At 43.4% G+C, this 25606-nt stretch overlaps 2 protein-coding genes across 2 annotated transcripts in view; both read left to right on the top strand.

Moving 5' to 3' along the window:
• The window catches only part of MCU (mitochondrial calcium uniporter), a 126708-nt gene extending 122233 nt beyond the window's left edge, over positions 1 to 4475 (top strand). Inside the window, exon 8 of the mRNA XM_084845598.1 lies at positions 378 to 4475. Within this exon, the coding sequence (XP_084701724.1) occupies positions 378 to 455 (78 nt within the window). The 3' untranslated portion in view covers positions 456 to 4475. The remainder of the gene's footprint in view (positions 1 to 377) is intronic.
• Positions 4476 to 13068: 8593 nt separating this feature from the next.
• The window catches only part of OIT3 (oncoprotein induced transcript 3), a 48095-nt gene continuing 35557 nt past the window's right edge, over positions 13069 to 25606 (top strand). Inside the window, exons 1-3 of the mRNA XM_084845600.1 lie at positions 13069 to 13291; positions 20993 to 21370; positions 24793 to 24903. Of these exons, the coding sequence (XP_084701726.1) occupies positions 13222 to 13291; positions 20993 to 21370; positions 24793 to 24903 (559 nt within the window). The 5' untranslated portion in view covers positions 13069 to 13221. The remainder of the gene's footprint in view (positions 13292 to 20992; positions 21371 to 24792; positions 24904 to 25606) is intronic.

Genomic DNA, 25606 nt, shown 5'->3' on the forward strand with positions numbered 1-25606 from the left:
GTTTCTGTGGAATGCTGGTTTCTTTGGTTGTATACAGGAAATAAGCATTAACTGTTGGGATATAAATATAGTCTTTAAGACAGGGATAAGGGAATTGTTCTGCCACTTGGAAGGTTGCTGGTTTTGCAGTTACTGCAGCTGAAATTTATGAGCCTTTGTGGATGAGTATGCTGTCTACTTTAAGGGGGATTATTGTACTTAATTATGTTTGTTCTTAGGTCAGTTGGATATATGTAGATAACATTAGTTCAGATGATATCATGTACTCATTTTTCTTATAGTTTTCTAATTATTATAGCTTCAGTAATAAAGGAATTTCATTACTGCTTGTTGAAGGGAAATGTGGTTCTTATGACTTTGCTCTTCTTAATTTTCAGGCAGAATTGGATCTTAAGAGGCTTCGGGACCCCTTGCAGGTACATTTGCCTGTCCGACAAATCAGCGATAAAGACTGATCAGCAGAGGACCTCTGAACCCTGGCAGAATTGGCAAACCTGTTCATAGCTCTCGCCTCTTTAATTAAAGCATTGCAGTTGGAAGCTGGGAGGTCAGGTGGGGGTGGAGGGCTTTTTTATCATTCAAAACAGAATAAGGACTGTGGCTGGGGAGGGGGCAATGTGTTCAATCAGAAGATCAGGCATTGTGGGATGTTAAGTCTTTTCAAAGGGCTTGGTGAATATTGTCACATTCAAACGTTCTTTCTTTCTAGACGAAAATATATATTTAAAAGTTGGGCATTTCATGTAGAGATTGTATGTGGAGGCATATTTTTCCAGCTTTGCAGAGTCTGCCTCTTGATGGTGCACCAGCAGCCTGCTTAGCTTTTCTTTTCTTTTTTTAAACAATAATAAAAGTGCACTAAAAAAGTGAAGAAAACAGTCAAGCCATCTTAAGAAACTATGGCTGGTGATCCAAAAAAGAACTTTGCCTCCATTTAACATGCACTCTATATTGGACCTCTAGATTGTGTCTTTTTTGTAACATCAATGTGAAACTGTTCTTTACTTTAAAAAATAAATTATGAGCTTCCCCTCCCTGCCTACCGACTAACACGCAGACTTCCTCCTTTACTGGATGATTAGTGATGTAATCAGTTTTATCATGATCACAAACTGAATAACCCTTGTCCTGAACGTTTGATAATTGACACTTTGAATTATTCCTGAATACCTTAAACTTCAACACGTCCCACTGCCCTGGATCTACTTCTACATATAAATGGTGATGTTGCATGAGATAATTCTTCATATTCAGTCTTAAGGGAGCAAAGTCCCCCCCACACACACACACTCTTTTCACCCCAAATCTGGTAGCCACCTGGATTATCAAATTGAAAACGTTGGAGATATATAGTATTTGGCTCAAAATCATGACTCTTTATGAAGCAGCTTTAGGACAGGAATAATTAAATTTGATGTTTGCACAGCAGAATGAATTATGTGTCTTGATGAAATTGCTCAGTCTAGTGACTTTGTCCGAGGTCTGGAGCAAGACAGAGTTCCACATTGATTCACAACCCCTCTCTTATTTAAGTAGCTTTAAAAGAATGCTCTGATGCCTAAGGGCCAAGCTTTCTGTAGGGTAGCAGATTGCAAGCCCCCTCTCCTTTAAACAAGGAAATGGCACTCCACCACCACCTCTTGCAAACCAGCTGATTTTTTTCTAAGTGGATCTTGCATCCTGCACTGAGTGGAATCAGCCTCTTCTTATCGTCCTGTTTGATAAATACTGTGGAGACAGGATGGAGGTTGGAGAAGGGCTCTAAGCTTAATTTGCAGAAAGGCCGGGTGTTTCCTTTCAGTTCGCTACTTCTCACTGTGTCAAGGCGAGAGGCTCCCACTTTATGGAGAACCATGTTTTAAAGTGTACAAAATAAATATAAACCAGACGCCAGGTGCCTTGCAGATGTGGAAATGCAGATGGGATTGTTGCTGCCTCCTCTCACTCGATGGCATGTTGGACTGAATGGATGCATGTTCCAAGGTGTTTTTCTCTCCTCATCTTTCTTCCTAAGTCCTTCCATTTTCAATTATGTTTTTGATTTTGTTTTTAAAATACCTGTTTTATCCTCTTTGTATGCTGCATTTTAAAAAAGGAAGAAAATGAGCAGTCCTGTAGCAGAATCCTTTGTGCGTGTTTGGGGTGAGGGAGGGGGCATGGAGAAAAGTCCTTAAAAATAAAATACTGAACATGTGTAAAATCCTGTATCATTTATTAAATATGTATAAAAGAGCAATGTACTTCTGGAACAATAAATAACTATTCAGTTTTTGAACTGGTGTGTTGAAATTGCTTAGTGCCCAATTGAAGGGAGCAAATCCAAGGTCAGGGAGTTTGCTAACTTTGGCCTGGCGATCATCCACCCAATTAATCAAAGAAGAAACCTGCTGGAGCTCCTCCATTTATAGACGAGACAACACTAAGATAACTTAGGGCTGCCTCATGCATTGCATGGAAATAACATGAATATCATTGATTCATGTGGTGATCACACATGGGTAATTTATATTGTGCACATATACTCTGGAAAGCCATGGTTGGCTGTAGATCCCCAGTAAATGTACCTCAAGTGTACATGGAGTAAAAAGCTAGTATGTCTAACCACTTTCATGATGCCCACTACTAATACACCTGGAATCTTCCAACATGGTGCCTGTGGGCACCAATGTGCCTGCAGATACCCCTCTTAGTCCCTGTCTTGACTTTCTACCATTCCTGATCTTTTATTTCTTTAAGATTTTTTTAATCAGTACTTTTTAGCTGGGACATTGACATCCTGCAAAGCAATGTGCTGCCCTCCAGCGCCATCTCTTTTGGGTTCAAAAAAGTGGTTTTGTGTTTTGGAGCTCAGACCCTACCTCTGCCTTGTACCTAGATTCTTGGGCAAGTTGCTTTTGTTTTAGTCTCACCGGTTTGCCTCCTGGGAAATGAATGTTTTGTGATGGCCATACCTATCATGGGAGCTATTTTAGGAATGGTCAAGCCTTCGGCAGCCCTTTTTTGAGAGCACCCACAACATTCCCAAAATTCCAAATGTGCCCACTGACCCAAGAAAGGTTGGTAGTCCCATGCAGTGTCTTTTTATATATGTATTTTGTAATATGGGCCTTCCCTTAACTAATAGAGATCACTTGTCCTGGAGTGGAGGCTGGAACGGAAGGAAGAGTGTCCTATAATATAGTTTAAACATCAAGGTGGAGTTAACAGAAGGTTGGCTTAGGACATAATCCTATGCATGTTTAGATAGAAAAGAAGTCCTACTACAACTCGCAGCATGCTGGCTGAGGAATGCTGGTAGTTGTAGGATTTCTTTCTGTCTAAACATGCATAGGATTGCACCCTTAGGCTCTCCTGTTCTCCATATAAGTGGCATTACAGGGTGAATGTATGGACAAGCCCCCCCCCCGAAAAAACATCTGCAGAGATGGCTTCTCTAACTTCTTGTACATGCAAGATAACGCTGGCCCCTCCAAACCTACTATACCACCCCAAAATCTTTTTCTCTAGCCCAATTTTTGTCAGCAATTTTTTTCAGGTTTTTATCTGGCTTTTATTATCTCTCCCTATCTTTTAATATGTCAGTCCCTGCCTTTCTCCCTCACTTGCTTTGTATATTTAATCTTGCTTGTAAGCCATCCAGGTTGAGACACATCACTTTCAAGTAATGCATAGTGATGTAGGGGTTGGCAACTGGAATCCCCAGTGTCAAAGCTGATGCCCCCACCCCTTGCTCTCAGAAGTATTTTGTAGCTAGTCGACTGGCAACCACATGGCAAAATAAGTTGTTGAAGTAGTGTCTGTGACAATGCCCTGCCAGAAAAAACCGAGGACCTTAGTCCTCTCCCTGTAATGCAGTCTTGTAACTTACAGAATGACGCCTGTAAGTGTTCTAGGAGCTGAAACAGGTCCAGTTAAAATTTGGCAGTGGCCATTTTGAAAGATGACATCTAGAAACTTTGTTCCAGACTATGGTGATGTCTGCCCATTTTTTTTCTAGTTCTCTTACACACTAGGTTTTGTTTACACAAATCAGATCAGATTTTTTTTTATGGGACTGTGTTACAGGGACTGGATTACCTAAATTAATAGTCGCAATAGTTTTGATTTGGGGTGTTTAGGGTGCCTATTAAATTGAGTTCTCATGGAGGTGCTAAACCTGTGTCTGGGCTGTACCACTTCACATAGCAGGTTGAGGCTCACATGATAAAATGTTCATTTTAAAAAAAAGGGCAACCTTGCCTGCTCATAGAAAACTAGACATCGGAGAAGGCAAGGCTACATACCCAATATCTACTTTTCTGTGTGGATATATTTTTTGTTTATGTCTTCGTATATAGGAGCATCCCATCATGTGAGGCCTAACCTGTCTGAAGTGGTAAAACCCAGATAAGCTTTAGCACTTCAGTGAGAACTATGCCCTTGATGAGGTTATTTGCAGAAAGGTGTATTAGGGCACAATCCTATGCAGGTTTAGACTGAAAAAAGCCCTACAGCTCCCAGCATTCCCCAGCCAGCCATGCTGACTGGAGAATGCTGGGAGCTGTAGGACTTTTTTATATATATATCTAAACCTGCATAGGATTGCGCACTAAACGAAGGTGTCTGTAGCTGTTTTCCAGCATTGGCAACCTTTTTTTCCCACATGGCTGCTTTCCCAAGATTAGAATGAGCAGGGTATTTAGTTTCTTGGCTGTAATCTAAAGGTATCTGGTGCCAGGAGATTTTCTTATTATGCTTCATTGATTAAAGCATTTCTTTAATTAGCATTCAGGCAAACAGTCCATTTCAGGAAGTTAAAGCTGTGTTAAAATAACGGTACCTTTCTATCATTATTTGCTTCATGGTTAGAACAAAAAGTAACTTTTAGCTTATACCACCCTCCCCTATTCATTATGTATGTAACAGGGCCCTTGATGGCATTAAGTCAAATCTCATCTTGTATGGTGGTGAAATCCCTGAAATACAATGCAGAAAGAAGATAAGAATAAATACAATCAATGTTCCCCATCCTTTGCTTTAACATTAAAATGCAAAGCTATAGGAAGTGTGAGGAGGCATTATAACACTTCTGTCTTAGAGCCAGTTCTTACTTAACATTCCCATGAATTTAAAAAAAAGTTGTTTTCCCATTCATTTGCATACATGCATATGAAGATTTAACCCTGGAACATGTTGCTCAGGCAGTTCATTTAGCAGTGATCCCATAAACTGAAAAAGTAATCGAAGGCTCAGCCCCAGGATTGATTTATATACCACCCAACTGGAAAATGCCTTTGAAGCGGTTTACGATCATAAAACCAAACAACAAAATAACCATAAATAAAGTAATACAACAATCTGAGTATACAATAGCTAAGCATGAAAAAATATTAAAAACATTGAGGAGCCAGCGGTAAACTTAAAGCAACAGAGTAAAGGTTTAATGCCTGCTTAAAGAGGATGGTCTTAACTTGGGAGTCTAAATGAATACAGTGAAGACTCCAGGCGGATATCCCTGGGAAGGGCATTCCACAGATGGGGGGCCACGACAGAGAAGGCTCTTTCCCTGGTAGTCATCCATCACACCGTTATGGGTGGCAGGCATTCCTTCAGCTAGACTGGTCCTAAGCCATTTATGGCTTTAAAGGTTTGCACCAACACTTTGAATTGGGCCTAGAAACTGAACGGCAACCAGTGCAGTTGACACAGAAGTGGAGTAATATGTTCAAAATATGCACTTGAACGTATCGCATGGAGTCTGGACACTACACTCCTATAAGATGGTTTTGTGCAGTGACAGAGGAAACGGGTGCCCAAATTAAGAAATGTTCCTCCTTTCCATTTGTCATTATGCCTATGGATTGTATGCTATAGCTTCAGCTGTTAGATTTGGGAATCTGCTTTGGGTGCTATTTATCGAATGTTGATTCCAGGTGTTTGCAAAAGACAAAATGTGTATTCACACAACATACGAAACAAGCCTATATACTGTCCATACCTTAAGAACATGCGAAGAACCATGCTGGATCAAACCGAAGGCCTATCTAGTCCAGTATTCCATTTCCACTGTGGCCAATCAGATGCCTCATTGGGAAGCACACAAGCAGGACATGAAGGTAATAGCATCCTCCAGCTCATGTTCCCCAGCAAATGGTATAAAAACACATACTGCCTCTGATCCTGGAGGTAATATATAGCCATCATGACTACTAGCCATTTGTCAGGGTTCCACCTTATGAACTGGACCCCCTGAGCAACTCCTTAAGGATCTGTTGCCTCCTTAAGAGTCCCACTTCTTTTAAACTTCCCCTTCCCAGTAATGTGGGGTTTAGGCTGCAGATGTGGGGTAATTGACACACCAGACAACTGGGGTTTAACCACAACAGTTTACTGGTAAATTTAAAGCATGCAATCACAACTACTGTATAGGTATTTACCCAATAGAGCTGAGTGATACAAAAGGCCTTAAAAGAAAATAAAAGTTGCAAAACGCAAGTTGTACAACTAAGTACAACCCTAGTTGTACTTAGACTTCTCTAGGCTGCTTCTTCCTGCTCCCTCTTCAGGCTCTGGTCTCCTGACTCTGCTCTTACTGGCTCTCTCATTCTCTTTACATACCTCCTCCCCAAAACCAAAAGTACCTTTTCAAACCTGAAGAAATGAAATTAAAACTTAGCTGGGGAAATGAAACTACTCTCAGGGATTCCCCCTCCCAACAAAAAACTCCAGGCCTCTACACCTGACCTTTTTTCCCTTTGCCTCTGTAGGCATCAAATCTTCACACCATTGATAGCCTTATCCTCCAACTTAAAGGGGAGGAAGTAAAGATGCAGCAGTACATGTAGTAGTGTACGGACATCATAAAAATTTTAAAGTTTTGAAGTCTCACTAAGTCAGGTTTCTGTACCCCTAGCAAAAGATGAAGTCCAGGGATGGTCAGTTTCTGTATTTGGTTTCTTTGTAGTGATTATTATAATAATTTATTTGATGTTTGTCCCACCCTTCCTTACAAAGAGCCCAGGGTGGACATGACGCACCACTTCAACAGCATTAGAATAATGACTCTAAAATCATAAAATACAATAGAACAATTGACACAATCAACTGGGATTTGCTACACACACCAATCCCAATATGTGGTCAAGCTCTATAAAGTTGGTGCCTGGTTTACCAGTTGTGACACACATGGGCTCATGCCTAGCATTATGTGTAAATATAGCCGTATTAATATGCATATCGCCTACAAAATCAAAAACATACATGAAAGTGTTGGAACACTACAACTTCTGTGGAAATGAAACTGGCTAAACTCTGCATTACAACTTGATTACACTGTGGTAGGGTCACAAGGGCCAGACAGAACTGCTTAAGGGGCCAGGGAGTCCATTAGCCATACCTGTTCTAGTCCAGAGAACAAAAAAGAAAAAAGCCAGAAAAATGCTCAAGAATGTTACTAAAATTTCTATGGGTTGGATCCAGCAAAGTTGGTTGCACTTGGTTGCTACTGAAATCAATGGGACTTAAATCATGATTATTTTGCCCCATTGATTTTGAAAGGACTGAAGTTCAACAAACTTTGCTTGGCTCCAGCCCTGTATATGTAAAATCCCATTTGTTGTAAAGGATAATAAAATGGAGGAAAAAATAAAACAAGAATTTTAAAATAAAATTCCTTAAATAATTCCTTGTGTTCAGTACATTTTGGCCCAGCCTCCAGCCACTTCAGCCTCAACACTATTAGAGGCAACTTGTTTCTATTCTTGCCACCCTGCTCAGTTAGAATATTTCTCCCCTCAAAACACACGGGGATCACGGCGTTGTTTCAAAAGGAATCTTTTCGTGTTCCTTACTGGATCTACGTTATGTGGAAGATACAATTTGTTTAATATTATTGCACATAGACTGGTACAGACTTCTTTCTTTGTATTAGCTCCCTTCTTGTCTTTGATGGATTATGCCACTTTTACTTGCACCTCTCCTTTTCCTCTACTACTATCACCTCTCCTGCTATCTGTGTGTGGACAAAACTTGCTGAGGTGCCAAAATATTAGCAACCGGAGATAAAATTTATTTAGTTATTCATTCATTCATTCATTCATTCATTCGTTCATTCATCTCATTTCTATACCGCCCAATAGCCGAAGCTCTCTCGGCAGTTCACAGAAATGTGATGTGTGCACAGCCTGCTAGGAAAGTGTAAAGATGGGGCACTGGGGTTAATGCTTTCGAGATTTGGATTTTGCTTCCCATTTCCACAGCATCTCCGCTTATGGCTTTTTTCCCTTTCTCCAAAATGCTCATTTTATCAATTTCTGTGCACTGTTGCTTCAGCACTCTTTTGCCTTAGATTATTTTCCCCCTTTAAATCTATGTCTTCAATTCCAGTAATGTTTCCGTGAACGCCTATTTTTTTTAATTCATTCATTCATTCTCTTGCCAGGGTGCAGTATGAGCTCATAGATTCCTGGTGTAACTTGTTTACCAAAATGAGGTCTTCCTAGCTCCTTGACCCTGAGCGATCAATCTTAGAAGAATGTCCAAGCTTATCTGGAATTTACAGCCTCCAGTTAACTGCAGGCAGGACTTTGCCACATGTGGCTGGTTCTCGGTGGCTTCACAACCACCACAATAAGTGCTGGAGTGCATTTGTTATGGAAGGTTACAGAAAACAAATACTTCATATTGTTTCTTGTTGCACTGGACAGTGCAAATGGGGCCTGCAAAGTTCTCCAGACTTTGGAGTTTTGGCGCAGCAGATTTGGGGAGTAGGATTGGCACATCTTTGGAAAAAAGTATGCAATGAAGTGCTCTTCATTTTAATGCTCTATGTTATCTAAGTTTAAGGGCACAGTCCTATGCATATTTAGATGGAGAAAAGTCCTACAACTCAAGCTGTGCTGGGAGTTCTAGGGCTTTTTTCAGTCTAAACGTGCATAGGAGTGCTCCCTTAATGTACTGTTGCCTCTCCAGAACCTATGGAATCGAAATACATAAATTTGGATCAGAGACAATTCAAAGCAATTGCCCGTTGGAAAGTGGCATGATGGTGATGGAAGGTTTTTCAACAGTGATAGCTCCTCCACTGTGGTACACTTTCGTTTATTCAGAAGTAATTGAAATGCCAATCCTTCATTCTGGCAGATAAGTCTCTAGCTGCTCATGGGTAGACAACCAGGTGTGCTGTAGATATTTTGGACTACAGTTCCCATAACCCCTGACCATTGGCCATACTGGCTGGGACTTGTGTGAGTTGTAATCCACAAAACCTAGAGGACACAAGGTGGCCTTTCCCTGGGATAAGGAACTGCACAATCTCATATGCAACATATGATGGAGGGTAATGGCTTTGCACATTTTTTTTCTTCAAAGTAGGGCAAATATAAACGAGAGGCTGCTGGTCCTCTTGTTCAAATGGCTTCTCGTTGATCTGCTGCAGAAGTGCAACTAGTGTCAAAATGAATAACGCTAGCTAGCAAATGTGAGCTGGAGCAGGCAGTGAAAGCATAAATGGTAAGGAAATAATGCTATATGTGCTTGTACTTCACATCAGAAATTCAGCTGAAAGTGTCACTTTTTTATTTGATCCAGAATTGAAGAATACATCAGCCTCCAAGTGAATATGGCAACGCATAACTTCCCTTGACTTGCTGTATTGTTGCCCCTGTAGGACAGGCTTGTTGTCTGTGAGTCCAAAACCAATGATGGTCTTTCTATTGGCTACACACAGTGAGAACATTAGCTCTTATCCTCACCTACTATTATCAGTCTTTGTTATCGGCTTTATCTTTCCCTCTTGCTACATGTAGATAACTTTCTAATGAGAGCCAGGACAAAGTGGTTTTGGTAGAGAGTAACATTTTGATGGGGCCTTGGTACCCCATAAAACAGGTACCCATCTTCCCTCATCACTCTTTACACTTCTACGCAAAAAAATTTTCACGATGTCCCATACTATAGAATGAGCCATCCTGTACTCCTCTTTAATTGTCTTGTTATCTGATTTTTGAGCCTTATTATTTACTTGCTCATTTGCCAGTTCCTTGATTCACTGTTTCCCACCTCCTACTCCTTCATTCTTAGTTAAGATCCAGCCCTTCTGAACCTCACCTAGGGTGCAATCCTATGGCCACTAGTCAGTGGCTAGATGGCCATAGGATAGGGCGGTTCCCGGGAACTGACCTCGGAGCCCCCGCTCTGAGTTTGGTTCCCTGAGAACCGATCTTCACTCCCTCCCACGCTGCCCTGTAGGCAGCACGGAACGGCCCCGTGCTCCACCCTCAGGAGCGGAGCGCAGAGTGGAAAAAATGGGGTGTTCCTGCGGGCATGCTGGGGTGGGGAAGTTGGAAATGCGGTATGACACATCCAACATGTCATCCAGCTGCTACTTCCCACACTCCGCCTTCCTGCGGCTAGACAGCCAAAATTGGCTGTCTAGCCGCAAATGCAGGGCAGCTGAAGTGCGGAGGGGATGATCCGCTCCACGCTTCTCCTGCCCTGCATTGGATAGGCAGCCGCCTCCGAGTTCTGAGGTGTCCGCCTATCCTGGTAGGATTGCTTCCTCCAAAGAGTAAAGATGTTGAAAGGAAAATGTCTCTGGGCGTGATTTCTTTCTCACCTTCTGCTGCTTGCTTTAGGTAGGAGATGTGGCAAGATGTCTCTGTGATCCTCTGGCACACTCTTTTGTGCAGTGCCCTGCTCAGCTGGAGAAGCTCCTGTTTCTGTGCAGGGTTAGATGTGGTCGTGTTATTGGCATCTTCTGGAGTACTTGTAGCACTTTCTACTGAGGATGTGGAACTTCCTGGTTTCTACAGGTTGAGGTTGAAGAAGGGAGGGGAATAAATGTCATATACCTTTAGCCTTCTCAGATGTTTCTACTTAGTAAGGTTTAGGGATGTTTCTACTTAGTAAGGTTTGGACTCGATGGCCTTGTAGGCCCCTTCCAAATGTTATTCTATGATTCTATGTCCTCAAGTGCTTCCTATTTAGGCAAAAAAGTGGGCTGAAAATGTCTTTAATAAAGCTTCTTCTAGCTGGAGCTGTTTAAAATTCCCTACTCTGACCCGCAGCCACTGTAGTACCGGGGGTGGGGGCTTCCAGTTCGAGCCTCAAGGTGCCCGAGTGGCAACCCACCCTGAGGGGTTTCCTGTGGCTTGCCAAATGTCTTGTTCCTGATAATGGCAAATCAGGAAATCCATTCATAATGTCCAAAGAGCTGTTACAAAGTAGGGAGAAAAAAAGCGGAGCAAAAAGAGCTTGTGCGTTCTTGTTATGTGCTCTAGCCTGAAGTTGTTGGTTGTTTTTGTTTGAATCACTTGGCTCATAAGCTCATAGTCAAAACACAGGATCTAGATCAGTGGTAGGCAGCATGGAGCCCTCTAGATGTTTGCCCTACAGCTCCCATAATTTATTTATTTTTAACATGTATATACTGCTTTCTAGCAAACTCTCAAAGTGGTTTACATGATTAATAAAACCATAACCTATTACAAAACAGAAAATAAAATAATCACTGGTTGATTTTAACCATGCAGGCTGGGTCACCCCTCAGGGAAAACCTGCATGAAAAGCTGGGTCTGGAGCAGATGTCTAAAGATCAAGACTGAAGACACCCACCTAATGTCAATGGAGAGCGCATTCCTTGCCGAGGGTGGGTGCTAGAACACTAAATGCTCTGTTATAAGCACTTCTGAGGGGACCTCAGGAACATGCAGCACCATCAGAAGCGTTCCTCCTGAGGACTGCAAGGGCCCGGCAGGGACATAAGGGGCAAGGTAACCTGGTCCTAAGTTGTTTAGGGCTTTGTATGTTAACAACAGAACCTTACATTTGGCCCAGTAGCTTACTGGCAGCCAGTGAGTTCTTTCAGCACAGGTGTAATGCACTGTCAAAAAGAGGCCCCTGTTAGTAGACTTGCAGCTGCATTCTGCACCCTCTGCAGCTTCTGGACCAGGCCCAAGGGTAGCCCCACACAGAGTGCATTGAAATTATCCAGTCTTGAGATTATCAGTGCTTCAGCCACCACGGCCAAGCTATCATGGTCCAGGAACAACCATAGCTGCAGAACCAGTCGGAGTGGGTAAAAGGTGCTCCTAGCTCCCAAGGCCACCTGTGATTCTAGTGACAAAGATGGACCTAGGAGCACCATCTCTCACCACTAGCTATGCTGGCTAGTGCTGATGTGACTTCACACATCTGGAGGGTACCCACCCCTCCATGATGCAGCTGCGCCCTCAGAGATACCGGCATGGTCATGAAAATTGCTTTTAGCCTATAAGAGTAAAGCTCATTTCAGTTGAAGGCACCCACTGGTCCAGTACCAGCAGTGGGACTCTGAATACCAGTTGCAAGGGTACACAAGCCGGTGGGTGCTATTGCATTCATGTCCTGCCTGTGGCCTTCCCATAGGGGTGAGCAACTTGTGGCCCGCCAGGTGTTTTGGCCTACACCTCCCATAATCCCTCCCCATTGGCTATGCTGGCTAGGGCTGATGGGAATTGTTGGCCAAAACATTTGGAGGGCCACAAGTTGACCCTGCCATAGGCCCATGGCTGTTGGCCACTGTGCAAACAGAATGCTGGATTAGATAGTCCTTCGGTCTGATCCAGCATGGCTCTTCTTATGTTCTTATGTTATGTACTATTCAGTTGAGATATCTATTTCCCTCCCCCCCCCCACCCCGCCCCCGTTACTGTTTTGCTCCTTTTTGGCAGTCTCAGGAGTGAAGGCTCCTTGTCCCTTGCTCCACTATTTCCTCTGATTATGTCTCTGTGGTTGCCCTTTCCTCATTCAGGGAAATTCAAAAAAGAAGAAGACAGAGATAATAAGGGCCATCTTTCCTCCTTCCCCCCATCTCCACAGGATGTCTCTGTGTCCTTTCCTTAGCAGTCCTTTCCAGATAAGATAGCAGATGTGTCACTGCCAGGCACTTTGCAAAAGAAAACAATTGGAGGATGGGCTTGAAAACAAAAAGGAATGAAAGAGGGGAAAAAATAGCCCCCTTTGTCTTCAAAAGGCAGAGCTGCTATGGGGAGGTCAAGGCTACATTTGAGCTCCGTATCCCTTCAGCCTCTTCCTCTGATAAAAGCTTCCAGTACCCTTAATAGTCTCTCTCTCTCTCTGGGTGTGCTTAGTTCCAGAACCTATTAGGACGCCCGGTGTGGTTGAGAAAGCGTCCAGGTGAATCCACGGCACACACTTAAAAGGGATTATTTGGATGTTGCACATTGTCTTTGTCAGAGGGGGATGTTCCTGCTTATCGTGTTGTACCTCTGCCTCCGTGCTAAAGCACGGCCCTTACAGGAGAATACAGTGGGTGAGTAGATGCAAAGCTATTTATTAGAAGCTTGATCAGGCAATGTTCTTGCAGTGACCTTGTCTTCCTTTCAGGGCGTTTGCAGCCAATCAGGTTTTAATGCAGTACATGCACAGGTATGACCCCTTTACTGTGAGCAGTGCAGAGTTATGGTTGCATGTGAATTGCAGGGATCTTGTGTTTCCTTAGCACTGAATGCACTGAATGTTGTACTTGTCAAAAAGTATGATTCCCACCCTCCATGCCCTCCAGATATTATGACTGCCATATAAATGTCACAGGCATCTAAACCTTGATTTCTTGTATCAGTGCCTGTCTTGTTAGGTCCCATAGGTTGTCTTTGATGAGAATGGTGGGCTATACATTTTTTGAAATAAACAAATACATCTAGATATTGGCTTGGATCCTACATCACTTCTCCATTAACATAAGGGAGTGGGATTTCTGCCAACACCTCCTACATCTACTGTTCCCCACACCATTCCCAAGGATTCCCCATTCTACAGGAGCAGATTTTCAGGTGGCTGAAAGGGGAAACCCCATTCCATGAATGTGAACCCTGTTCCATTCTTGGATGGAAAGATAGGATTCAAGCCATTGTTCGTAATATGGAATATGTGATATGATTCCATCTCCCCTTTTCCATGCCTTTTTGTGCATGCTTCAGAGTAGTGTTGTGCTGAAAATTTCTCCCAAAATTTTTCCGACCATTCTCATTCAATTTGACAGAAGAGAAATTGCTTTCGAAAAGAAATTCAGTAGTGAAGAAATTTCAGAGAAGTTCTCATGGGTTGGGTTTGGGATTCTTGGGCTTACCTTATTTAGAAGGTGGCTGAGGAGTGAGCATAAGTGTCCTGTTTTTCACTGTACAATCATCTCTCTGGCCGTCTGTAACCGCCTCAGCTTCCTACACTTCACTTAAGCCCAGTTTAAGGCACCATGAGGTAATTCCTCTCATAGGGCTTTTTCAGATCAGGATGTGCAGGCAGCCCGGGAGGCTAGCTGTGATTAGGTTAGCTCAAAAACACACAAAAATAACTTATGAAACATCCTGAATGAGGCAGAACGATGGAAGCCTCTTTCATGGTGGGAGAAAACTTTCAGGAAAATGGAGGACAGATTTTGGCAGAGCATTAGCTCCACCTCATCCCTGCAGCTGGACACAACACTGCCCCCAGTTGCATTGCAGTGGGCACAAACTGAAGGCCAGCCTGCCAGGACAGTTGATGCTGTTCCAACATGAACCCCACCCCCCCAAAAAAAACTCAGGAAAAAAGAAATAAGCTGTGCTACAAGCCCTGCCAATGGGGAACCCTGCCTGGGAGAAATTGTTGAGAATGTCTCCTCCCCCTGGAGAAATTTGGTGAAATTGTCTCCCAAATTTCTCTGCCCACAACTAAGGTACAGAATTTCAAGAGCCACCAAACAATATAGGTTATAGAAAACTGCCAATTCTAATAAACAATTAAAAACAAGGTTTTAATAAAATATTACAAACAAGGTTAAAAAGATCTAATAACAGTCTTCAAATATCTCCTACATACATACTATAATAATTAGTATCTATATCTGGGCTATTCAAACTTTACAATACCCCTGTCCCATACGCGTTTTGACCTAAATGGTCTTCATCAGTGGGAAAATAAACACAAATTACAGCCCATATAATCACCAATTACAAATAATGTCTCATAATTGCAGAGATTCTACATAAAGCCAACAGTTTTTAAATCTGGTATGACACATTCGATATGGCTGGGGCTGATGGTAGTTGAAGTCCAAAACATCTGAAGGGCACCAGGTTGGGGAAGGTTACTTTAGAGAGGCTGAACAATGTTCCCCCACCTTATCCCACTGCTGTACCTATCAAACACTGAAGTTTTCTGCAAGCTTCTCCTCCTCCTTTCACCACTTAAAAAAGGAAGAGGAGACCAGCACATTTATGTCTTTCCTTTATAGTAACAATGCCCCAGTGTTTTAGGAGGCCTTTGCTTTTCTGTACTCCCTTTTCAATTTTATTTAATTCTCTGAAGGTGGAACACCGCCCCATTCTAGTGCTAAAACATACTATCCAGTTTTTTTTCTAAGAGGATAAATAACATTTCAGCAATACCCCTACAGAGCCGGACTATTCACACACACCTCATGCAGGCTAAATATTGAGCTGTTGCCTTGAATGGGGGATGTTTCAGGACTATCCAGCCAATGTTAAAATTAACCCTTTCACCAAGTGTCTGGATAAGTCCTAAGTTTAAATAAATGTAGGTCCAGGAATTATTGTCATGAAGATTCTGCTTCTGAGAAACAAAATGAAACATGGTTGTTTCCAGAAACTGAAACAAAATATTGGGTTGTATGCAATGTTAGTCTAACTTAAGTCCCATTCATTTCTAAGTAGGACTAAATTGGATACAACCCATTGGCTGTAAATACTCTGAGATGCTGCTTGGGTTCCCTAACACCTTTTCTCAAAGGGTATTAGGAATACATCTGTGTTTATATGAATTTACCCATTTTATCCTCACAGCAATTCTGTGAGGTAGGCTAGGCAGAGACTGGACCAAGGCCAGTGAGCTTCATGGCTGACAATGGTCTAGAGTTGGGAGGTGAAGGAAATACTCACTGAGAATCTGTACAAGAAATTCCCATGCTCTCATCTGAAGGTTTACCACTAAGCCAGAGTCCCATAAAGATGCATTTGAAACAGTGCATCCTTCCCCCAACCTGGCTGTTTCAGACTACAGTTCCCATCAGCCCCAGGCCAGCATGACTAATAGATGTGGACTGAGGGAACTGTAGTCCAAAACATCTGAAGGGCACCAGCTTGGGGAAGGCATGCAGTATGGTGAAGCATGGAACACCCATGCACCTAATTCTTACTTTGGGTTCAGAGGCAGAATTTCATTTTTTTTAATGTTGTTGAGAAATTCCATTGGTGAAAGGCAGCATTCAAGCAAAGTCCAAAGACCCAGTCTTGGATCCATTCAGATATAAATTGTGTGTGTGTGGGGGGGGGGGGGGATGAACCACAATGATAATGTGACTTTTTTGTTTTTTTCCCACCATGAAGCAAACAGCAGACCGCAGGGAGGAGGGCAGATTTTGATTGAGAGAATGTAATGGAAGAACAGGTTAACCACAGGCAGACAGACAGACAGACAGGCACACAGTTGCATTCAGGGTGTGTTTTTTTAAAGCCAGATCAGTCATGGATCTCCTGCATGAAGTATCAGTTGATTTGAGTACCAATGGGAGCTATAACAAAATGTTGCAGCATGCAGTGGCCTTGTTCACTGTTTTCAACAGTCAGCCTGGACTTCCTTCATGATGTTCCATTCCATTCCCCTCCCCACAACAGTCAGCATGCTGTGGCCACAAGCATGCTAACCCTCAGTGGGCTGTTTGGGAGCAGGAGCGGGGTGTTCCCCACCCCTGCTATAGGGTTTTTTTTCCCTTAAAGGTGTTTTTTTGGGGGGGTTGTACTTCTGCAAATCTTGGGATTCTCCCAAGCCTCCCGTTTGTGTGTGAGTGGTACCGTTTTTGTTACATAAACAGCAACACTCACGCTGACTATTGCAAATAGAGGGAACGATGAATTGCAGCCATCCCAATATCCATAATCATGGATAAACAAGCCAAGAATAAACAGTCAGTAGTCACAGTTCATTTCTGCCTAAAGAAGTTTCTCATTAGGTTACAATACATTCTTATTCTCAAACGGTGCCAATGATATCGCACAAGTCCTAAAATTTAGGTGTGAAATTCTGTAAGAGTAGCAGGGGCAGCCCAGTAGGAAAGCAAATCTCAAAGACTAGGAAAATGCTTTTTGCTCAGTTTTGATATGCCTAATCAGAGCAATTGGCTTTTTTAGTTGAAGGACAGTGAAGGTAATGAATTTGCCTTAGTCAGAAAAAATATTAGCATAAATCCTGCTTGAATGGTGGACAAGGCCAGTCATTGTTAAGTGGTACTTAATCAGGTGTTAAATGTATGCAAAGATTTAAGCTACAAACTTTCACTGCAGAAGCTGCTAAGGGAAGATTAAATACTGCCCTGATGAAAAGTGAAATTAATATTTTTATTAAATTCTTCTCTCTGGCTTCTACTTTAAACTCTGTTTTCAGAGTTTTATGAAATCCTGTTTGTTAGGAATAGTTCTCAGTTGACCACTGCACGTATACACAGCTCTCACTGCAGGTGACTTGTACGTGATCAAGAAATCAGCATTGCTTAAATGAAACATCTCCTCGCTGTTACCCAGTTAGGAGAATTTCATTGCAACAGGACGTACAAGGAAAGGAAAAAGCCTGTTCTTGAAGGCAGTTCATAAGCTTCAGCATGTGCAGAATTCTGGCCCCTTAATTGATAAGAAGGTGTGTCACATGAAAAGTCACACCAATTTTTTGTCATGTCTGCATTGGCTGGCAGAAGTTAGCTCTCAGGTGTGACTCAAGGTGCTCAATAGTATCACCTGTAAAAACACCTGGGCCTTGAATCCCTAGGGAATTCACTTCCCATATATTCCTTTCCTACATATCAGAGGAAGAAGCTTTGTTCCATGTCGCCTCTTACTCAGGGAATGAACTGGGACACATTTGTACTGCCTTTTCTGTTGTGGCAAATATCAGCTGGAATTCCCTGGCTATCAAGATCCATCAATATGGCCTGTTATGTTCTTTCCACTGCTAGCAGAAAGCATCCCTTTATGAAAAGGCTTCCTTGGCTATTGTCATGAAAGCCTTGGAGCTGGGGTGGGGAACCTCTTTCAGTCCAAGGTCCGAATTCAATGTCAGAGAAACTCTCGGGGGCCACATTCCAGTGGTGGGCAGGGCCAAAGGGGAAAAGGGGTGGGGCCAATATAAAAATTAATTGATTAATTAATTGCATTTCTATAACACCCAATAGCTGAAGCTATACCATCATGTTTTAGCTTAAAGCTCTTACTGCCCGTAATCAAGCCTTAGGAGAGACATCTCAACCTTTCTGAATGGGGGGAAAAACCATGCTAGAGCAGGAAAACCACAAAATGATCAGCATTCAGGGGAAAGGAGGCTTGGCAATTTGGGGAACCTCAGAGGGCTAGATTTGTCCTGCAGACTTGAGGTTCTCCACCCCTGCCTTAGAGGACACACCAGCCAGGAAGCTAGATGAGAAGTTTTATTGTCTGCCTTAAATAAGAACAGAACAGTAACAAAGAAGCACCAGTCAGATACCACTAAGTCCAGTGTGAGCTAGTGACCATGTAATGACGCTATCCGCTCATCTCCCCATCTCTCTTGTTTAAAGGAACAATTAGATAAATGAGCACTGTCAATTTTGATTTTGGTAAATATAATCAGCCACTGATCTCTGTATCTCAAAGGCTTCTGAATAAGTCAACCAGAGCAAGTGACGAACTTAGTAGTAACATTGCTGTCGGTTGTACAAGATGGCACTGAAAGAGTCTCCGTAGTTGAACATGGGTTTACAGGTACTACTTGGGCATTTGGTGATTGTGGCTTCTCTAGAATAGGAAGGAGATATCATCAGCTTCAGTTAGGTATTCCACATTTGGTCTCAACAGAATATGAGCTGGGTGTTTCATTCCCCAGCTCCCACCCCGTGTAGTAGCTGGAGTCTTTCATGTCTTTTCTCCATCACATTTTCTTCCCATAGTATTTCTAAGTACTTAACAAGGAAGTCCTATGAACGTTTACTCAGAAGTAATGGAGAATTTAATGTATTTAATGGGGAATGCTGGGAGTTGTAGGATTTTTTTGTAGGATCCTAAACATGCATAGGATTTCACTCTAAGGGTATTTGTCATTCTCTTAGCTTGACCAGCTGGTGGCCTGTGGGCTGGATCCAGTGCCTGAGATCATTTTATGCAGTCCTCAGAGCCCCTGCCAATTTTAATCCTGGTAAGGGAAATTATCGGTCTGCAGTTTCACTCCTGAGGAAAATAAAAACATGCTACACATATTCCACAATTTCACATTCGATCGCTTTGAATTTTGTATGTAAAATGTAAATGAATGCACAGGTTTGGAAATGAGATGCTATGCCTGAGCGCATGTGGCCTGTAACTGGGTAGCCCCCACTGCTAGGTGACACCAACTTTACAATGAAGTCTGGCAGTGGTTGAAGAGGCTGGTTTGGGACACTGAAACAAAATACACTTCCACTCCTGAGCCACTGTGTGGTGAATAGAATGGCCCCCAAGATGCAGAACGTGTCTGTATCCAATGCTGTCCTTTTGCTCAGCGGAATGACCACCAGCACCACTGGACTGCTAGCTCAAATGAGGACTTCCAGAATGGGAGAATTCAGTGGGGCATGCAGAAGGGAGCTCTGCTGACTCCTCCCATTCAAGGAGTGCTAGAATGGGGCTGTTCACACAACATGCTCACTCACACTCGGTGGTTGAGTGTGGGTTGTTGCTGAACCATGGGTTGTTTGTTGAACCGCGAGTTAGCATGTTGTCTGAACCCAGGACATTTTCCACAGGAGGGCTTGTTAACCACTCTGAACAACCCAACAATAAACCATGGGTTCTCAAGGTGGCTTGCTCAAGAAAAATAAGTGTGGGTTAGCATCTTGTGTGAACGTTGACTTTGAGTTAGTTTCTGGGATTGTGCTATGAAGCTCTAGCTTCCCGTTGCACTAGTGGTCATTCCCATGAGTGCAACATGATTGGTGTGGGCATACTGCCAGCGCTGGAGGCTGCCCTGTCTTAAGTGGTGTATGATGCTGAAGTGTGAGGAGGAAAGCAAATGTTGTTAAACTTGAAACTATCCAGATTTCTTTTTGAGGTCACTCTTGAATTTACTATGTGGTACCCCTATCTCCAGGACAAGATTTGAGGTTGGGTTTTCTTCAGTATTGTCCAGAGTTCATATTGCTTTGATTTTGTACTGGCTAAAAGTACAGCACATGCCAGAAACAAGGTTGCCCCCCAAAATGCTATTTGGAGCACATTTCTAATAGATCTGGGCTAATGCATGTGAAACCCTTATAATTAAGTATGGATGGATTTCTGATGTGTTTAAGTCTGCTAATTCTTGAGCTGTAAAACACCAAACATTAAAAATAAAACTAAAGAGTGAGATATTTTGCTAACTAAATGTCATCTTCATGCTATGCTATTTTCATCATTTTACTATTCTGTTAAATCTGATTACTTTTTTGAATTATCTGTTGGTATACTGAGATTCCAAACTATGCCTACAGAATATTTAGAGGGCAAGTATACAGGAATACCCGTAAACTGCTATGTATGTACTGTGGAAGACATGGTCCATTATGTATTATACTGTTATCTGTTTAATTCCTCTAGGGATAGGTTTCTGAAGAGATTCTTGAGAGAGAGTTCCTTTTTTGAACAGCAGGGAGAAGAGTTGTTACCTATTCGGTGATAGGATACATACAGTAGATATAAGTTTTCTATGTTTGCTCTTCCAACCCAACAACTTAGATACAAATTTATTATACAAAATGGTGTTCAATGTGCTAGGGATCCTCTTTATTAAAATGTATATTTTATTCTGATTATGTTGTATGTTTGTGATGACCAATGGTGTTTAGCAAATAAATCTGACTGACTGAATTGGTCATTCGTTTGTCTTTTCCTCATCGTCATTTTTTAGGTCTCTCTCCACAGATTTCTGGCATGTGTAGTGTCCTTCTTTTCATCACAGCTGGCTTCTCCTTTCTGTGTTCCAGCTCTCGATCCTTGCTCTGCGTACATCAGTCTGAATGAACCTTGGAGGAACACAGACTATCAGCTCAATGGTTCTGCTGACGATGACCCCGAGTGTGACAGCCGTGTTGATGGAGAATGGTACCGCTTCACTGCGATGGCTGGTGATGCCATGCCTACCTTCTGCATCCCGGAGAACCACTGTGGTACCCATGCCCCCATTTGGCTGAATGGCAGCCACCCTCAAGAGTCCGAGGGCATTGTCCAAAGGCAGGCCTGTGCAACCTTCAATGGAAACTGCTGCCTCTGGAACACAACTATCGAAGTCAAGGCGTGCCCAGGAGGCTATTACGTCTACCGCTTAACCAAGCCCAGTGCCTGCTACCATGCCTACTGTGGCCGTAAGTGACCCCCAAAGAAGTCTCCTTGTGGTTACAATGCTTCTCTTGGCAAAGTGTGTGGAGAGGCCTTTTGAGAACTGAAACACATAGTCAGGGAATCACAGAACCCAGTTTATTCTTGAATGACCCATTCTAGACTGCAAATGGAAGCTCACATGTTTGAATGATTCCTCGTGTTGTTGTCAGCGTCATTTTAAAAACACCCCCTGCACACGCGCAGCTATCCTGGCCGCCTCCCCGAGATGCTCTTTTTCCCCGGACATTAGTCCTTCTCCCTGACTTGCAAGCTGTTGTTCTTATTTACGTGAGCACAGGGACACAGGGAGCGGCCTTATACTGAATCGGGCCCGTGGTCCATCTAGCCCAGTACTGTTGACACTGTCTTGCAGTGGCACTCCAGGGATTCAGGCAGGAGTTTTTCCTGCCCTGCTTGGAGATGCCGGGGATCGAACCTGGGGACTTCTGCATGCAAAGCAGGTGCTGTACCACCGACCTACAGCTCCTCCCAAACAAAGGGAGGCTTTTTTTTTCAACAGAGGAAAATTCATACATGTGACTCCTACAGTCTGGAATGATATAGCCCTGCAAGTGCAGCATTGCCATTGCATCCCAACAGCTCCCTGACAGGACCAGCTCAGAACTGGATGAGACCTTGGAGGGAGAGGAGAACCTTATGCTGGTCCTAGAAAGTATGGGTTCAAGGGGTGTCAGAAGATATTAATAACCCTCCTGAATCTATGACCCGGGAAGAAACTCTGCTCAAGGAGGCTGTAGGTTCAGAGGAACTGGTTCACTCTGATTGGTCTCATCCCTCTGCTCCAGATCCATCAAGATCAGCCTTCCCCAAACCTGGTGCCCTCTAGATGTTTCAGGGCTCAACTTCCACCAGCCTCAGCCAGCATGCCCAACAGTCAGGAATGCTGGAAGATGTGGACCAAAACATCTGGTGGGCACCAGGATGGGGGTAGACTGACCAAGAACAACCCCAGGAGCAGAGCTGGTGGTGCATCTGAACAGAAGCCCAGAACCAGAGGTGCAGTGCCCAACTGGCAGCACGAGGTTTACCTTCTCATGAGAAGGACGCCGGACTCCTCATGGGCCTCAGTGTCAGAACAGAAAGTAGTGGAGCAGCAGAATCACCTATAATGCTGGTCAGTTGGGGTCTAGCCAATGCTGATGCACCGCCTTACCCTGTTCTGCTCCCTAGAGCCTCCCTGCTGGACAGCTCTCCTGCTATCCTGAACATCTTGATCTTAGACCCACCCGAAAGCTCCTTGGCTTCTCTGGCCAGGCAAATCTTTGGACCACCCAGTAGTAGGGGTGGTATGAACAGAACACCTAGATCAGCCTTCCCCAACCTAGTGTCCTCCAGATATGTTGGACTGTAATTCTCATCATTGCCAGCCTGGCAGTGATGGCAGTTGTAGTCCAACACATCTGGAGGACACCAGGATGGAGAAGGCTGACCTACATGATTGTCCTGATTGTGTGCCTCACTTCTGGGAGTTATGAATATTTCAACTTTGAAAGTAGTGCCAGAATAAGCCCACCAAGCTTTTAGAAAAGCTCAGGGTGTGCCCACCCCCACGGATAAATAAAGGCACTCTGTTTTTGCATTTCCCACCTCGGCAACGGGAATGTAAAATCTACAGTGGCCAGAATATACACTCAGTTTTAACATGGCTCCCTCTTCCACTTTCTTTCCCATATTAACAACTTGCACAATGCACATAATAATAGCACTCTAAGGTGCATTTGCTATCATGCATGAAAAAAACCTTCAATCAGTTTCTGAGTTCCCAGTGGGGACTTTTCATATATGACTCCCCACCCCCAAAACCACATTTTACAAAGGAGAAGCTTGCCCTGACTTCTGCAAGAAATGTAAAGCTAATTTCCAGTTCAGCTCTGCATCTCCAGGCAATCTAGTTAATAGCCCCTTGTTGCATTACTCATTGGTATTTATAGTTTATAACAGAGAAATCTTGTCAGGAATTTATTTCTTCTGGAAGACAATGCCCTCACATACCTTACGGCCAGCTGTGGGGGGCCTTGCTTGAAGCTTCCTCTTTTGCTGAGGTGTGCATGGGGATGCTGGGATAGCCAGCACACCTTTTCTGATGTGGCAGCCTGTTGCTGGAGGGGAACAGTTGGTCCACTCCGTCGTGAGTTTTCAGAGGGTGGCTGTGCCCCTCCTTTTAAGAAAAGCGTTGGGTTTGTGGGCTTTGATGATGAGGCTGTTCACTTGCTTGCTTTTAGCTGTTTTGTAAGTGTGCTGCTTCAAACTGTTTTGTTGTTTTGATTTGTCAAGATTGTCTGAGTTGCTGTGCATGAATACAGCACATGGGATACAAAAATGTATTCTTCTCTTTGAGAATTTCTTTAAGTGGGACGCTTCAAGGAAAGAGAAGCGTGCATATATGGCAGCCTTCGGCAACCTGGTGCCCTCCAGATATGTTGGACTGCAGTTCCCATCATTTCCAGCCAGCATGGGAATGATGGGAGTTGCAGTCCAACACATCTGGAAGGCACCAGGTTGCCGAAGGCTGCCATATATGATATTTGGGGCCCAATGGCTAGTCACTGTTGGAGACCAAATGCTGGACAGGCTCTTGAGGAAGCCTATTCCACACTTTGGGAGCAACAGAGGGGAAAGAAGAATGGCTTCTGCAGGTTACAGTGCCCCCCCCAAGGGCCTCTCCTGCAGATCTTAATACCTCCAGCAGAGGTCTTTCCCAGAGCCATGACCTGAGCTCTTTAACCAGTGATGCCAGAGATCAGCATGGCTCACCAAAGGGCCAGAGGCTACAAGGACCAGCTTTGGTGAATGTCCCAGTAGATAAGTGACATGCCACTTCTAATCCCATGGATCTCCCAAAAGGATGCTGATCCTATACATCCTAATCCTGTACATGCCTACTCAGAAGTAAGCCCCACTGAACTCAATGGGACCTACTCCCATAAGTGGGTATAGGATTGCAGCCTTAAGGGCACAATAGATGTTACAACAGCACAATCAATGGGTTGTATCCAATGTTAGTCTAACTTATGTCCCAATCATTTCAATGAGTCTACTCTAAGTAGTGCTAACATTTGATACAACCCTGTGATGAGTTGGGTTGAATTCCTATAAAGCAAAGGGTGGGTCTGATTTAAAGTGAAACATGGGCTGGTGGGAGAGGGATACTGAGCTGTCCCACTTGCCCTGCCCATTCTTCTCCTCCTAAATCTCCTTCTCCCCATTTCTCTAGGCGAAGGTTGATTCCAGTCCTGGGTTCCAGTCCACTGGGACCTGATTTGAACTCAGAGGCCTGTCAGTGTTGCATCTAGTCTCACCTTTAGCTTGCATCCTATTAACTTAACTGAGAATATGGACACCAGTGATTCTGCATTCTTAACAAACCTCCTTTGTCATTTTGCAGATTTCTATGACATCTGTGATGTGGCTGATTGCCAGGGCTCCTGTTTGGATGTGGGAGATTGCACGTGCTCTTTAGGAACAATCCTGGGACCAGATGGACAGTCCTGCCTTGGTAAGGAAAGACCCAGAAGAGGGAACATGAGGAGCAAAAAGGAAGTGCTGGGGGGATGAATGAACAAATTACTGATGGAGTCCCCCACCCGCTGCTGCCACTTCCATTTCATAATTCACTATCACTACTTTTTCATGAGCGGTTATCAGAGTGTTTGGTTGACCTTTCTAAAGTTGTGCTTGCCCTGCAGTAGCAGAAATACACACTAATATTATCCATGCTATTAATATAATATAATATAATATATTGTCCATGGATAAGAAGGGCATGAGAAAGAAGCGAGAAAAGACTGGAAAGAGACAACTGTAGGAAAAGAGGTGGGATTTAGGAAACAAGCAAGATTCTCAGAGTAAAAAGAAAGCATGTTGAAAACACACTGTACTGTGTATTTTCACACACACTGCATTTTGAAAACACACTAAGAGTGCATTCTGTGCATGATTAGAAAGGAGGGAAAAGTCCTACAACTCCCAACATTGGGAGTTGTAGGACTTTTTTCTTTCTAAACATGTGTAGGATTGCGCCCCAAGTACATCTTACCTACTCACAGATCCCATAAAACCCCATGTAAATTGATATGTGGAAAATAGTTGGAACAGGAACAGTTAAATAGTCAAAGGTTTGATTGAACTAATCCCTGTTAAAGTGCCAGAGCACTCCCCATCTATCTTTTCTCCCTATGGCACAGCACTGAGATAAACAA

Source organism: Heloderma suspectum, chromosome 3 (genome assembly GCF_057233095.1).
Source record: "Heloderma suspectum isolate Gila_16-S chromosome 3, 16-S_ref, whole genome shotgun sequence".
Taxonomy (NCBI): Eukaryota; Metazoa; Chordata; class Lepidosauria; order Squamata; family Helodermatidae; genus Heloderma; species Heloderma suspectum.